We start from the raw sequence: 14,142 nt of genomic DNA, 5'->3' as shown, positions 1-14,142 counted from the left end.
ACGTGTTTGTTTAAATGGACTGTGAGGTGCTTTTTGTGTGTCTGAGCGTTTGGGAAGTTTGATGCATCCTGGTCACTGTATAAAGGGTATATTCTGATACCCATCTTGAATAGTAAGTCAGTCACACAGTATCTCCCAGGTGGTTCTCTTGAAGGTAGTGGTGCTGTTACTGAAATAAAGGTGGAATAGCCAACTTTTCTTTATTTTTTTTCTTTTTTTTCCACAGGGCTATTTATAAATCTGTGAAAATAACAGGTACTAGTGATTGTTTTGCTCTTGCCTTAAAAATTTCTTGAGTTTTTTAAGGGGCAAAAGAATCAGGTTTTAGGTACACTGACAGAGGTCAGCTACTCTACAAATTATTGCATAATTAAATCAGAAAAATGGTAATTTTCTGTTTCGCTGAAACATGCTATAGTGTGGCAAACTGTTCTGCAACTGCAAGACAAGACATCTCTACTCTAAATTGATCCCGCATGGACCAGGGCATTTAATTGTTATGTGCTGCATTCTTTCTAGCCATGAAAGGGTTTGAAAATTAACCTCTGTATAACACTTAGCAAACTGCATCTGGATTAAATATTTTGAGAAAGTTAAGACCATTCCTTTTCCTTATTGCCATAGTGAAGCTTAAGACTTCCCTTGAGGAAACTGTTGGCCCAGCCCCCATCTTCACTTGTTTCCCAACATGTCTTTACTGCTCTCCAGTGGAAACCTTGGGAAAAATCTTATCCCTACTGAAGTCAGAGGAAATAGACTTTATTTACTTCACCGAGGCAAGGATTTCACTTTGGAGCAGAGCTTTTTTTGGAAGAATTTAGAAATTAAGAAAGCTTGGAGCCACCAAGCCAAACACAAAAGCCATGAGATTAGTCTACAGCAATGTTTCTACATGCATTTATTTGTATTTTTTGTTTAAAAAAAAAAAAAAATCAAGGGAGTGTTTTTTTTAAATGCTTCCCCCTGCGCAAGTCTGGAACACAAATCAGATACATTTAGTTTTCTGCTTTACATTTAGTGTTTCCATGTACTTTCTGCCTCACAGAAGGTCTTAATTTCATTCTGGGATACTCATGAGTTGCCTCATTGCCCTTTGAGCAAGTGTCTGATCCTGCAGCTAGCTCAGTAAGAGTCACAGTTCAGACAGTGAGCTTTTAAATGTCTAGGAGCAATGACCTCAGCACAGCAGCTTGAAATCGTTCAGGTAATAAATCTGACTGCTTCTGTTAGCTTCTTTTTGTTAGATGAACGGGGGCGTGTGTGTTCGGAGCACTCTCCTTACCGTTGTGTCTGCATAGCCTCGGGAGTAGTAATACATCTGTGTCAATAAGATGCTTACTGACAGTGTAAATTATGAAGTGGCTTCTTTTTTTGTGTATGTTGTTGAGAATACTGTTCTTACGGATGTTTTTCCTCCATTCTGTTTTTCCCTCAGCCTTTCATTATCCTAAACTTAATGTGTCTCAGTTGATGAAATCTTCCTGGGTGAGAACAGGTATGTACAGTCTCTGTGAGTAAGTAAGAGCGCTATTATTTCTGTTAGCAGGATAACTAGCCTACCTAAGTATCTATGGCTTAGGGGTGCTGCATTTTTATGAGGTAATAATGTGCCTGAGATGAATAAATTCTAAAACCAAAGGCCTGGTGACCTGGAATATCTGGGAAATGTAATTCCTGGGTCTAGAATGAACTACTGCAATTCCTCGATAATGCACACGAGGTAGTTTTTGTGTAAGAAGCAGTTCATTCTTAGCGAAACAGCTTACACTGTCAGGCATAAAGTGTCTACTTTGCATGCTGTAAATATACCACATTGATTTTTAGCTTCTTATTTTAAGTGAAAATGAATTTTTTTTTTGTGTGGAGCTTTCTACCAAAACATGCCAGGAATAAAAGAGAATGAAAATAGATACATTTTAAGTACATGAAAAAGTTGCATCACGTTTTATTGATCCCTTCCGATTCTTTCATAGCAGATCCCTCCCACCCAAGTCTTCTGGATGTTTTATTCTATAGTTCACAGATATGGTTGAGCTGCCAGGTTTAGATGCTCAAAGGCTGTTGAGGTTGCCTGCACACTGTAGGTCCTACCTGCTTCTCTTAAGCAGAAAGCCTGAATGGTGACCAGGGCTACGCCCAGCAAAGTTGCCATAGCGTGCAGATGACCCACGGGATACACTTTTGTATTCCCATTTCTCTGCCTGTAGCTCACCAGCAGCACAGACTTACCCTTTCTTCATGTATCCCTGTGTTCTCTCACCAGTGACCCAGTTTACTTTTTAAGCAGGGAGCCAAATTGGACCTTATTTTCTGAAGCCCACACTCCTTTTTTAGAGAAAAATGAAAAATTTCAGACCATGTTCAATACCATGAAGAAAGCTACATGTGTGTATCCCACATCCAGTGTCATTCTTCCTCAGGGATTTATGTTGGCTTTTTTGGTCACACCACTACCCTGTCTTGCTCAGCCTTAGGTTTGATTGTCTGTTGTTGGTGGAAGTTCCCTTAGGTCCTGCAATAGGAGGAGGGTTCTTCTAACTCAGGAATCATGTCCCTTTGGTTTTTTCTAAACTTCTAGACTGTAAGATTTTGAAAGCCAGTTACAGCACCTTTTTTTGCTGTAGAAGAATCCATTGTAATCCCAGTTCTTGCAGACAACCTGAGAAGAGCTGCTAGACTTTGGCTGGCTCCATCCTTTCAGTCTGTATATTGTACTGTATGCGTAATGACTCATGACGTAGGAAAATTATATCATTTAATCATGTAAAGGTGAGGTTTTTAATATTAGATTACCCAGATATATGTGCATGTATCCCAAGAGTCATAAAACTTTGGAAATCTGCAGTGTTCTCTGTAGCTGTCCCTCTCAGTTGTGGAATACAGTTCATGCTATCAGGCATAATTCATTGATATGGAAATTCAATACACAGGCAAGAACATTCTTCTACTTGCTGCATGTAGTAGCCTTAGGCCACTGTGTTAATTTTGCTATTAATTCTGAGATACTTAGTCTGTGATTGAACTTAGAAGGCAGATGCTGTTGATCTCTGAGAAATCATGAAAATGTTTCCTTTTTCTGACATCTGCTCTGAAAATTTTTTAATGAAAAAGGTCGTTTTAATATTTTTGTTTTAAAAATTAAAACAATTAGAATTATATTTAATTGATTTTAATTTAATTTGACGGCTTTTTAGTAGGCTTAAAAAAACCCCATGAAAACACTTACTGAAAAAGGGACTTTAAAAAATATAAATCATTTTAGTGCAGAGCCTCAGAAATGAAAACTGAATTGTTTTACTGCAGTCAGCAGCGAGTTGCTTTACTGTACTTCAGAGTTGTTGAATTAGGTCATTTCAATGACAATTGTTCATTCACGTTTTTTTTTACTGGACGCCACCTTGTTAGTGAAGGTCTCCACTTTTTTCATGTTTCCTCTGTTGTTCCTCAGGGATTCTTCTCAGCGTTAGCTGCCTCAGTGACCCGGCATACCTGGAGTTGGGAAGTGGGCAAGGCTACCAACCAGGGTTTTTTTGTGTACTATGATTGTCATACTGTTAATCTTTATCCTATCTAGGCAAGATGTTCTTGGAATACGCAGCTTCATTCATGTGCTGCTGGTCTGCTATTTTTATTTCTTCATTCTGAACCCATGCCCTGCCCATCTCCAACACTGTATCACTTCTGAACACAACATTTTGACTGAAAGTAGTTGCAGAAGACACTTTAGACTGAATTTTCTCTTTTATTTGTTTTTAAATAATTCACTGAATGCTCGTAAGCTTATGGTTTTGGAACTGAAATGGTTTCTTCAATATCCTGGGTCTTTCTAGACTGGTTGTGATTCCAAAAATTACCTCTGCCCTATTTTTTTTCTTTTTCAAATTTATTTTTTTAACCTTTTTCCACCCAATGTCTTCCTTTCCAACATGTAACCTCCAGCTGAACTGGGCAGTATTCCCATATGAACACAGCTGCGTTTGAATTTTCCGCAAGATGTCACAGGGTGACTCTGATCTTGTAACTGAAGTTGCAGGAAAGACACTGAAAACTTTCACTAATTCGTTTGTGTTCTTGGGTTACTTTCCCTGCAATGTAGTTCTCTTGGGTGTCGTCGACCAGCGAATTCAGGAGGAGGTGTTTCGGGCTGAGATGGAGCGGAAACTAGCTCACCTGTTAAACGAGGCTTTGGCCAGAGGGCGGATATGGAGACGAGCCAGTTTTGCAGGCAGCAACATTGTGCAGGTATTAAAAGCTCCAAGTCAGAGGAAGAAATAAAGGGGAATAAATTATTGAATCAGTTGATACTGTCTTAGTTTTGAGTTGAGAAATGTAACGCAAAAGCATGTCTCGCCTTCAGTTAGTTGATGATGCTTGTGTTTGGCACCTTAAATACAGTTCTTTTGGTTATGTTGTTGTCTTTTAAGCTAAACGTAACAAATGAAAAAACCTGAATATTTTAAGTGGCTACTAAAAAATTTTGGTGACTTCTTCAAAACTATATTGAAAATTATTTTACCAGCAGCCTGTTTTAGGAACTTGCTATCTTGTCTGACTTTGATGAGATGCCTAGGAAAAGGAGACAGGATGCTCATCCCAGTCAAAGTAGTACTCTGCTGGAACAGCTACTTCACAGATCTCTGTAGTGTTTTGATACTGGTGTAGAAATATGAAATAGAATGATGTGCAGCTTGATGCCACAGGAGAGTAGTATATTCTGCCCCTTAACTGCCTCTTTGTCACAGTACTCCTGATCGCAGGAATGGCTTTCCAAGTAAGCGATGAATCATGTCATATTTTGCCAACATGGCAGCTTCTGCTATCTGGATTCCAGTGCTGCTTTGGTGTTTTGTCACAGACAGAATTATTCACATAATGTCCAGGAAGACTTGGATGTTTAAGTTTTAAATTCTTACGTGTTCGTTCTAGCCAGTTCAACAAACTAAAGGTAAAATACTTTTTAATGGCTCCCCTTCTTAAAAATTACTTTTTCCAGCTAATTTGTCGACAGTTGGTTTACCTCACAGATGCCCTTCTAGTCGTTCAGACCTATCATCTTTATTTAATTTAATCCTATGGTTTTTGCTACCACTTACATTTCCAGCTGTTGGTATTTTCTTACTTCTGTTTTCCTATCTCCAGAAACATCTGTTTCAGTAATAGAGATTTTATTTTATTTTTCTTTTGTGCAGCTTTGAATTGCGGTAAATAGATGTCTGCCTCAGATCATCTATTCCCATCACCTCTTAATGCACTTTGTTCTTTATGCCTCAGTCCTCCTTTTGCATATAGATTAAACAAATACTCCTTATGTTGCTAGCAAAGATACCGCAGCCTATAAAATGTGTATGTTCAGATTACAGTTTTACTATTTTACATAATAAAGCTCAGGTAATTTATTTTTGCACGCACAAAATTACATGCAGGTCCTTTCTAGCTGAATAGTATTTTGGAAAGTGAAAATACAGAGTTTTTCTTATGACTTTATGTTACTTACTGGGACATAAGATGAGGCATGCAGCTCCTGTTCCAAACAACAATGCTGCTCATTTATGCCACCTAATTAGTGCAAAAGGTCTGCAAACCACTGTCTTTGGGCAGTGAAGGATTCTCTTAGCTATGGTCAACACATCATGCCATCCCATATAACACAGGGCTTCTCCAGGTGCTCACAGCCCATGCTGTAACAGGGTTAGCCCTGTAATAAAGGAAATGTGGGAAAAGGAAGGCCGAAGGAGGTAACTTGCTGCTAGGTATCCGTGATAGACATCCTGCTTCCGTGTGCGAGAACAGAAGGTACCGTCAGGTACTATAGCTTCTTGGTAGCTTGCTTGGGCCAGATGTTTGGGTCTGTGGCAGGTGAGACAGCCTTAGTTTGCAGCTGGAGTGATGCACCTGGTAGTGGGCTCCTGAGTGGAGGATGATTTCTTTCAAGGATGCTCTCCTGTCAGTTGAGGGTCTGGTCCATTGGCATTTACAATAAACCTTTTAGTTTTTCTGCTGCTGATTCTGTTCTTCAGAGCTAAGTTTATAAGCTGTGTTTGAAGTGTGTTTATACATCTGTTTGTGTCCTATGGGAGAGTTATTAATGTTCTTTGTGCTTTAGATTTTCCCATATATATTTCTTGCACATAAAACAGCGACTGCTAGGATAGCGAATGTAAAAACTGAAGCTGCTAGTAATACTGAAGTGTTGGATACTTGTATTAGCAGAACAGACATATATCCACGAAAGACTAGACACACATTTCGCTTGTGCTGAGCCCCTCTAGACCCGAGTTATTCCTGAGGTGAAAGATATTTATAGTATATTGAAATGTGACATTTCTGGGCCCTGTGGAAAATCAGGACTGTGGGTCAGAAGGTGAAGCAATTATTTGTGAATGTTACTGTAGGCATATTAGTTTCCTTTCATATACTAAGAAAACAGAAGTGATATCTTGTGAGGTTTCGATTTCATTTCTAAAGGCCTGTGTTAGGTTCTAGGAACATTAAAAATTACTCTTTAAATCTAGACACTGTGAATAAGGCCTTTGGACTACCTAGGGTGCTCAAATAGCATGCTTTCCCCTCCCATTTGCCTGTCTGTGCTGTTAACAGGTTGAACTCCATGATAAAAAAAGAAAAAAGCCTATAACCATTATGTACAAAAAAAAACCCTCTGAAGCTGCACACCTGACTGTTATACACGAGAGAGTTCCATTGATTTTTGTGATGCTCATATTAATTTTTCACAGAGCAAGTCATATATATTTTTAATATGTATCTGCTGTTGCTGCAAATTGAAGGCACATGTTTAATGCAGTTTGTATTGCATCCGCAGAGACTAGGCCCTGTGCTATATTTTGTCAATAGTTTACCATAACAACTCAATTCTCATTAATTTTTTGAGGAATTAAATGGCTTAATTGTGGTTTAAAAATACACCAGGAGCTAATACAAAAAAATAATTAGTTTTCCTTCATTTCAGCATGCTTGGTCTTTTGAACCTAATAGAAGGTGAAGAGGTGACCCTACTAAGTAACAAAAAAGAATGATGTTCTGATTTAAAGAGCGTGTTAGGTGATGCTGTGGTTGTAACGTGTGTGAGGACGTAGTAGCTCTGAGGGGACATAATGACTGAGCTGAGATTTTCATTAAGGCAGAGATTCATCCTCTGGGTGGGTTTTCTATGAGGGCTTCGGTGTCTCTCCCAAGTGTGTAATCTGAGTGAAGGCCCAATCTTGGTGGGAGTTTTTAGGTTTTTAAATGGAGCCTTTGGGGATGGCTGCTGCATGACCTTCTCCTCAGGCGTTCCAGCCTTCTGATGCCTGCTGCAGGCAGAGGCCAGCCCTTCTGCTGCGTTGCCCACTGCCCATTCCTACTCCTGCTCTGGCAAACCGGTTTCTTGGCTGGCCAACAAGCCTTTGTAAGCCAGCTGAGGGAATTCCCTTTGCCTTGCCCTGGCCCCCTTGGTTCACTCAGTCTCCACAGCTTAGCATAAGGAGGGGCCACCAAAGTGGGCCAGTGTTTGGTGCTGCGACCAGTGCTGCCCTGTCCATCCCCAGCTGGAGCACCCCAGGAGGAAGCTGGCTGCCCGCAAGCTGCACCACCGTTTCCTGCCCCGACAGGTTTCTGTGAGAGCTTTCTGGGACTCCAGGCAGGTTTTGCATGATGCCTGTTCCCCATATGCTTTATGTTGCGTTGTCTGCTGAACTGTTCAGAGCAGAGTACAGCTTGATTTAATTGCCTGGACACTAAAATCCTACTTCTAATAAGGCAGAAAGCAGAATATTTTTTGCTTATTTTTTTCCTAGGGGATGAATGTAGTGAAAAAGGTAAAATAATCCTTGTACATGCATTTTGGAAACTCTGTGTGTGTGTGTTTGCTTGTTTCTAAGTAACACTCATTCCTTCAAAACCCCAAACCAGTTTACCCAGGGATTCCTTACGCCTGACATGGTTGCTGACTGGGACGTCCCGCTGACTGACTGACACTCTGTAAATACCTTGTGAGCTTGCCCACCACCTGGACTTCCCCCGCTTTAAACTATGAGCTAGGTTTGGTTACCAAGGCAACTCTGTTCACTGACCTATGATATTCTCTTGAAAACACTTTTAAATTAAATCTACTGACACCTGAACACGGTTAAGCCTATACTCTGTGGAGGTTAAATGCACATCTAGTATCAACAAAGATGGTATCATTTATGTACACAGAAGTTGAATTAGTATTTTTTTTCGTTTTTCTGCCTCGCATGTATTGAAAGTCCTGTATCTCCTCCCTCCCTGTGTCATCCATCAGTGACAAGGTATAAATATAAAATACTTAAATGCTTCCTTACACATGGGTTGCTTTGCTGGATGCCTGGAAAATACCGTTTCTGCCTGTGCTTGTACTCTTAGCACTTTTAAGGATAGAGACACCTCTGTAAAGTATGAGACAAAACCAACCTGAGGCTGCACAGAGAGCATAATTTGGAGCAAAATGGTTCAAAACTTAATATACTGAAGCTGTGTAAAAACATGGCACAGTGGCTGTATACCTTAACTTTATCATCAGACTTAAAACCAGTTCAGATCCAGTGTCCCATTTTCTGTGTTGCAGCAAACTCAGAGGTTAGTTTAAAAGAAAATAAATTATACTTAACCAATGTGACAGAGATGAAAACTGATGTATAGGTACTGTCAGAGTTGCTGAGTTGACGTACAAGTCTACTTGTGTCTCATACCTCAAGAATACCCTTCTCAGCCATCAGCTTTCCCAGAATAGAAGCTCATACCCATCTCCCCTTGGATATGGCATTTTGTCTGCAGCTTCCCTCAGTATGGTGTGAGCACTCATAAAATACTGTGTATTCATAAAGAACTATTTCAGATAAAACTTACTTTAAAATGGCGAGCTTAGTTCATCAACGCCAGCCTGCACTTCCACCTTCCACTAAATTTCTTTATGCTTGTTTCCCAGTCCTATACACTGTGCCAAAATACCTCCAGCTACTTATCTCCATTCTGTTCTCACCCATCCCTGTTCCTCAGGGAGCCATGCACTGTTGTTTTTAATTCCATGTTAAAATCGTATTGGTTCAGTTGTGGCAACTTGCACTGGAATCTGTCCCTTTCCCCTCTGCCCTTTCTAAAGGCAGCTGTGGAGAGGTTCCTTTTTTAACCCATTCAGCCAGGTTCTGTCTATTACCCCTGTAGCAAGGTGTTCTTGGCCACCACAATGCCATCAAGTATATGACAATTCCATTTAAGAATCATCCAAATTTCTCCGATTCTGTAGCTTTGCCACACACAGGGATGTCTCATAAAATTAAACGAAGAACCCAATCTACTGGCTTTCAGTCCCATGTGGTCTTTCAACTCCCTCACTCTCGACATGAGTTAAGTGCAATTTAGGAAGGACTCATCCGTGCTGAGAGCAGATACCAGTCCCTACACCCTGCTGCTCTGTGCACTGAGGCCAGGCAGCCCAGCTGGAGTGGATATATGAAGCTGTGAGCATTTCTTAACTAATGATATATCTGGGATCTGTGAAACCAGATTCAGCCTTACAGCTGCTGAATATGTGTGTTGGAACCTTATTTACTGATACTCTGGTTACCTTCAGTTGGAGATCAGTTGTCCCTTAGCTGGTAGAAGAGTGAAGAGCAGTCAGGACAAGAAGCGGCATTGGTTAATAGGTCATGTTAGCAGGTCTCCCTGTGTTTCAGAAATCACCTTTTTCTGCTGTGTTTGTAGGTGTTCTGTTTCTTACCACGACATACATCAAATATGACTGATGTTGAACATTTTTCTTCGCTTTCAGTTGATTTAGCCTAGACTTTTATGACAATTGTGCTTTCTCTCTTTTTTTTTTTTTTTTATTATATACCTTGCTGCTACCACTCCTGGGAAATGTTTTTTTTTAGGACATGCTGAGTTGATGTCCCCAAAGACCAAAACATCATCCCTGTTGAGCTAGAACATCGCACTGCTTTCTTTCAACATGATTGTTTTGTTGGAAACGGGAGGAAAAGAAATAGAAAGCTTTTCTTTTGTAAGCCTCAGACATGCAAACATTTGTGTGTTTGCTTTACTTTAAGCCTGTGGGCAGTGTTTGAGATTCTAGTTTATTAAATATGTATGCCATAGTAAAGGGTAATTGTGAAGGAAACTAAATATTTTGCTCTATTTATGGTAATTCCTTCCAGAGCTTTTCAAACTCTGGTTTACATGATAGGATATCTCCTACTATTTCTTTGGCCTAATTCTAGGTTGAGCTCACCACTACATGTAAATGGTTAAACAGAGGAGCGTTGTTATATACAAGATTTAATTTTACAGGAAATCAAAATTGTTTTGTGAGTCTCCTATGCAATGTAGATGTTTGGTGGTTAGAGAATATCTACAAGGCTTCCTCATAGCAGACATTCTTTTTGTTATTAATGTCTTTAGAAGTAGGTAGGAAGAATTGCTTCCCGCAGCGTCAAATACATTCCTTCCCGAAGAAAGGTGGATGCCAGGGGAAGCTGCTTGGAGGATGGAGGTGGCTGTGCAGACACTTTTGCTGAGGAATTGCAAACAGTTCTGATTAAAGCTAACAGACTATATTTGCCTGTGTAGCTGCTTAATATTTTGAAAAACTGGAATGAGGAAGCATGTGTTATGAATAACAAAGTGAAATCAAAGGCTGCACTTAGAGAAGGAAAAGTGCAATCTCACTAATCTCTCCAGCAGCTCCTACTAACTGACAAATGCTAAAGGCAAGCCATGCTTCCCGGTGTTGGCATCTTTAGAGTGAATGCAGTTGCTCACTTCAGTACTGGACCAATACGTTGTCGTGAAACAAATAAGAAAAAAAGAGAAAGAAACTTAAGTTTTGCAATAAAAAGGTATTTATAAAAGGGATCACTTCCCTGGAAATTTTCCTTTCAGTTACAAAAGACATATTTCTGTAAATTTCCCAGGGTCCTGGAGCACTTGAATAGTGCTTATGCAATTAGACACCAATATTCCAGCAATGTTGTCTTCCTCTGGAAGACTTCCACTTGTAATCTTTTGTATAAGTGTAAGGTGAAAATATCCAGAATTTTAGTTTGGTAGCAAACTGTTATTGCTGAGTATTAGCTCTGTGTATCCACACTTGTCTACGGTTGACTTATTGTCTTCTCAGATGAGAGACCTAGCCTGTGTGTATGTTGCCTTTGCTGCATACAGCAGTTTGGGGCACTACTCACGGCACGTCTTCCTGTCAGGCTTCTTGGGATATTGACAATTTCCAAACTGTACCAGTTCACAGCAGTTACATGGTTAGTATAATATCATGTTCTTTGGTGTCACAGATAGAGTGATTTTCTTTAACAGCAATTATATTTCTATAGGCAAAATCTTTTTTGTGCACTAGGGGTTGCCTACAGTGACAATTAAGACAGATACTGATGCCATGTTGGCAAAGCTATTCCAAATGTTTCTTTTTAGATGTGTCCTTAAAGTCTGGGCCCTGTGGGGGGAGAGAGGGTAAGGACTGAAAGGTCAAATGTTTGGGAGCACCAAATAAATACAACTTAAAAACTTCCAATTTCTTTTCAGATTGTGAATGTATCACGGTTGGTTGGTGTTGATAACCCTGTGGAGCTGATCTATTTTGTGGAGGACCAAGATGGAGAGAGACTCAGTGCACTGAAGTGCTCAGACCTGATGAACAGAGTTGATATCCAGCGGGCTGCAATCATCCTTGGATACCGCATTGAAGGCACCGTTGCACAGCGTAAGCCCTATCAAATCCATCCACACTGATGCCAGCAAAGAGAAACAAGAAGGGCGATATTAGCTTTGGAAATTAGAGCACTGCACAGTGCTCACTCTTGCAGTGTTTTTGCTTGTGATGCTGCAATTTTGATACTCCTGAGGAAACAAATTTTAGCAGTCTTGCAGTGAAGTGTGGTGTTGCTTTGCTTCTTGAAGACTTTACTGAGCTTGGAATTGCAACAGAGTCCTTAAGTGCGAGCCTCGCTACTTTGACTTCAGTGCTTGTGCTAGATAAATACTGTACTAACTAGATACCTTCTTGCCATCCTCGTCTTGTTCTGCTAGTCCAGAGCTCTTTACAGCTTACCTTGCCCAGGAGCTTTCACAAAACCCATGACTGTGGGATGGGAGGACGTCAGTGTGAAATGGGGATTTCTTTTAGCTGAGTAATAGCAGTAAAGTTTAACACAAGTCACTACTTTTTGTTTGGATTATGCTTTCTAGGAGTGAAAGATGTAGACTAATGCTAGTTTGGGCATTTTTTTAGGGTATAAGCAAAAAGAAACAGTTTATCTCCTCCACTGAACATGATTGACCTTATTTGTTTGCCCATCAGTAATATAAAAGTAATATGATCTTTTACTAGATGCACATCAGAATAAATATGGCAGGTCATATAATTACTTTATTCAAGAAGCTTGGTATATAAATAATTTGCAGTAAGGAGTCAGACAAACCTACTCAAAATTTCACATTATGATTGGGAAAGAAACTTGAAAGTATTTTAAAACAATAGCAGACGTGTATCATCTACAAAATATGTCATTGATATGAATGCTTAATTACATTTTCTATTCTTGTGCAATATGAAGACATGAGTTACATTGTACCATGGGGTATTTTGCCAGTAGAACAAGCATGTGTCTAATTTTTAAAATTCTCTGCAGAAAGAAGAGAAAGAAAATAGTAATAATTGGACCATCTGGATGTGTTTCTAAACTTTGTCCCTCATTAAAACAGTGGTTTAAAGATAGGTCAGTAGCTCATTAACATCTGCTTAATATCTGTTAATGGACTGTAATATTGGTTAGATGGAAATGCAGAAAGTTGCAAGAATAAATTCCCTTTACAAAGATGGTGAGTGTTGAACAAACTTCATGAAGTCTTCAACTTGAAAACACCATTTTAAGAAAGTGCATCAGTTTGACTAGAAATAGATTACTGCTGTGGTTTTTAGTCCCACACATAAGCACCATGCAAAACAGAGCAAATGAAAGTTTTCTTGATTCTTCCAGTTCACTTTTTACAAGTTTGACTGGTTTCATTATGCTTTCCAGTAGTTTTGTCTGCTGTTTGGGGCTAAAGGATCTTACACACTGGCAAAGAAACAGAGAAAGGAAAAAAAGTAATGGAAAATGCAAAACTATACGTATCAGGGAGGAAGGTCTTACTGATTTCAAACTGACGGTGATCATTGAAGGGGAAGATTACAAACTCGATAAACTTTAGTTAAAGAGAAGAGGCAGCTGATAATACTGCTTTAAGCAGGAAAAGGTCAATAACAATAGGAAGCCCTTCTCACCTTCCTTAGTGGTAAGTCATTTTTGTGGACCCGTTTCGCTATGTCAGCTCAACTTTGGGTTACATAGTGAGGTACAGAAGTATATTTTCATTAATATTTTAAGCACAGGTCTTCAGAAGGTAGGCCAGGACAATTGATCACCTGCCTCATGGTTTTGGAGCATGACATATGTTTACTTATAAGTGGTGTGACATTTCCTGTGAGGTGCAGCTGGTTTCTGATAAATTCCGTAAATAGCATTTACAAAAACATTAAAATACATAACCTTGAAGTGTCCTCAGTTAAAAATATATAACCACATAATATTGCTGTCTTCTTTTAACTTCACAGCTCTGGAGAAGCTGAAGGAGTCTGCTTCAGAGTCACAGAACAGCAACCTCTGGATTATTGTTGGCGTGGCAGTCCCCGTTGCTGTGGTGCTCCTGATCGTTATTATTTTATACTGGAAACTTTGTCGAACAGACAAACTGGAGTTTCAGCCAGACACGATCAGCAACATTCAGCAGCGACAGAAGGTAAAAGGGGAAGCGGTGCTGAGAGGAGCTTGAGTATTCTGAGCATGAAAAACCGTGAGAGTCTAGGGAACACCTAGCATCCTTAAATAACATGTGGATGCACATTTTCAGAGCCTTCTGATAAAAATTAAAAAAAAATTGAAATGATAGTTGAAATCAAGAATCCCAGAGTGTTTGATTTGTTCTCCTAGCTGGTGATAGTGCATTAGATAGATACATCCTTCTGAAATGTGGGCATTGAGGCTGAAAGGAACCTTTCTTTATCGCTTCATTTCAAGGCTTCAACTAGGACTGAATAAGAGGAGATGTACTGAGTTGAATCACTGACCTTGTTTT

The 14,142-nt window shown here is 39.7% G+C and overlaps 1 protein-coding gene across 1 annotated transcript in view; it reads left to right on the top strand.

The window, feature by feature from the left end:
• The window catches only part of LOC104508737 (UPF0606 protein KIAA1549-like), a gene marked incomplete at its 3' end in the record, with an annotated part of 32,885 nt that extends 19,079 nt beyond the window's left edge, over positions 1-13,806 (top strand). Inside the window, exons 6-9 of the mRNA XM_010150458.1 lie at positions 1,436-1,495; positions 4,097-4,242; positions 11,551-11,728; positions 13,622-13,806. Of these exons, the coding sequence (XP_010148760.1) occupies positions 1,436-1,495; positions 4,097-4,242; positions 11,551-11,728; positions 13,622-13,806 (569 nt within the window). The remainder of the gene's footprint in view (positions 1-1,435; positions 1,496-4,096; positions 4,243-11,550; positions 11,729-13,621) is intronic.
• Between the last annotated feature and the right edge of the window lie 336 nt (positions 13,807-14,142).

The sequence above is a fragment of the Eurypyga helias genome, unplaced genomic scaffold (assembly GCF_000690775.1).
Source record: "Eurypyga helias isolate BGI_N326 unplaced genomic scaffold, ASM69077v1 scaffold2914, whole genome shotgun sequence".
NCBI classification, from domain to species: Eukaryota; Metazoa; Chordata; class Aves; order Eurypygiformes; family Eurypygidae; genus Eurypyga; species Eurypyga helias.
This window is presented reverse-complemented; position numbering and strand designations above follow the sequence as displayed.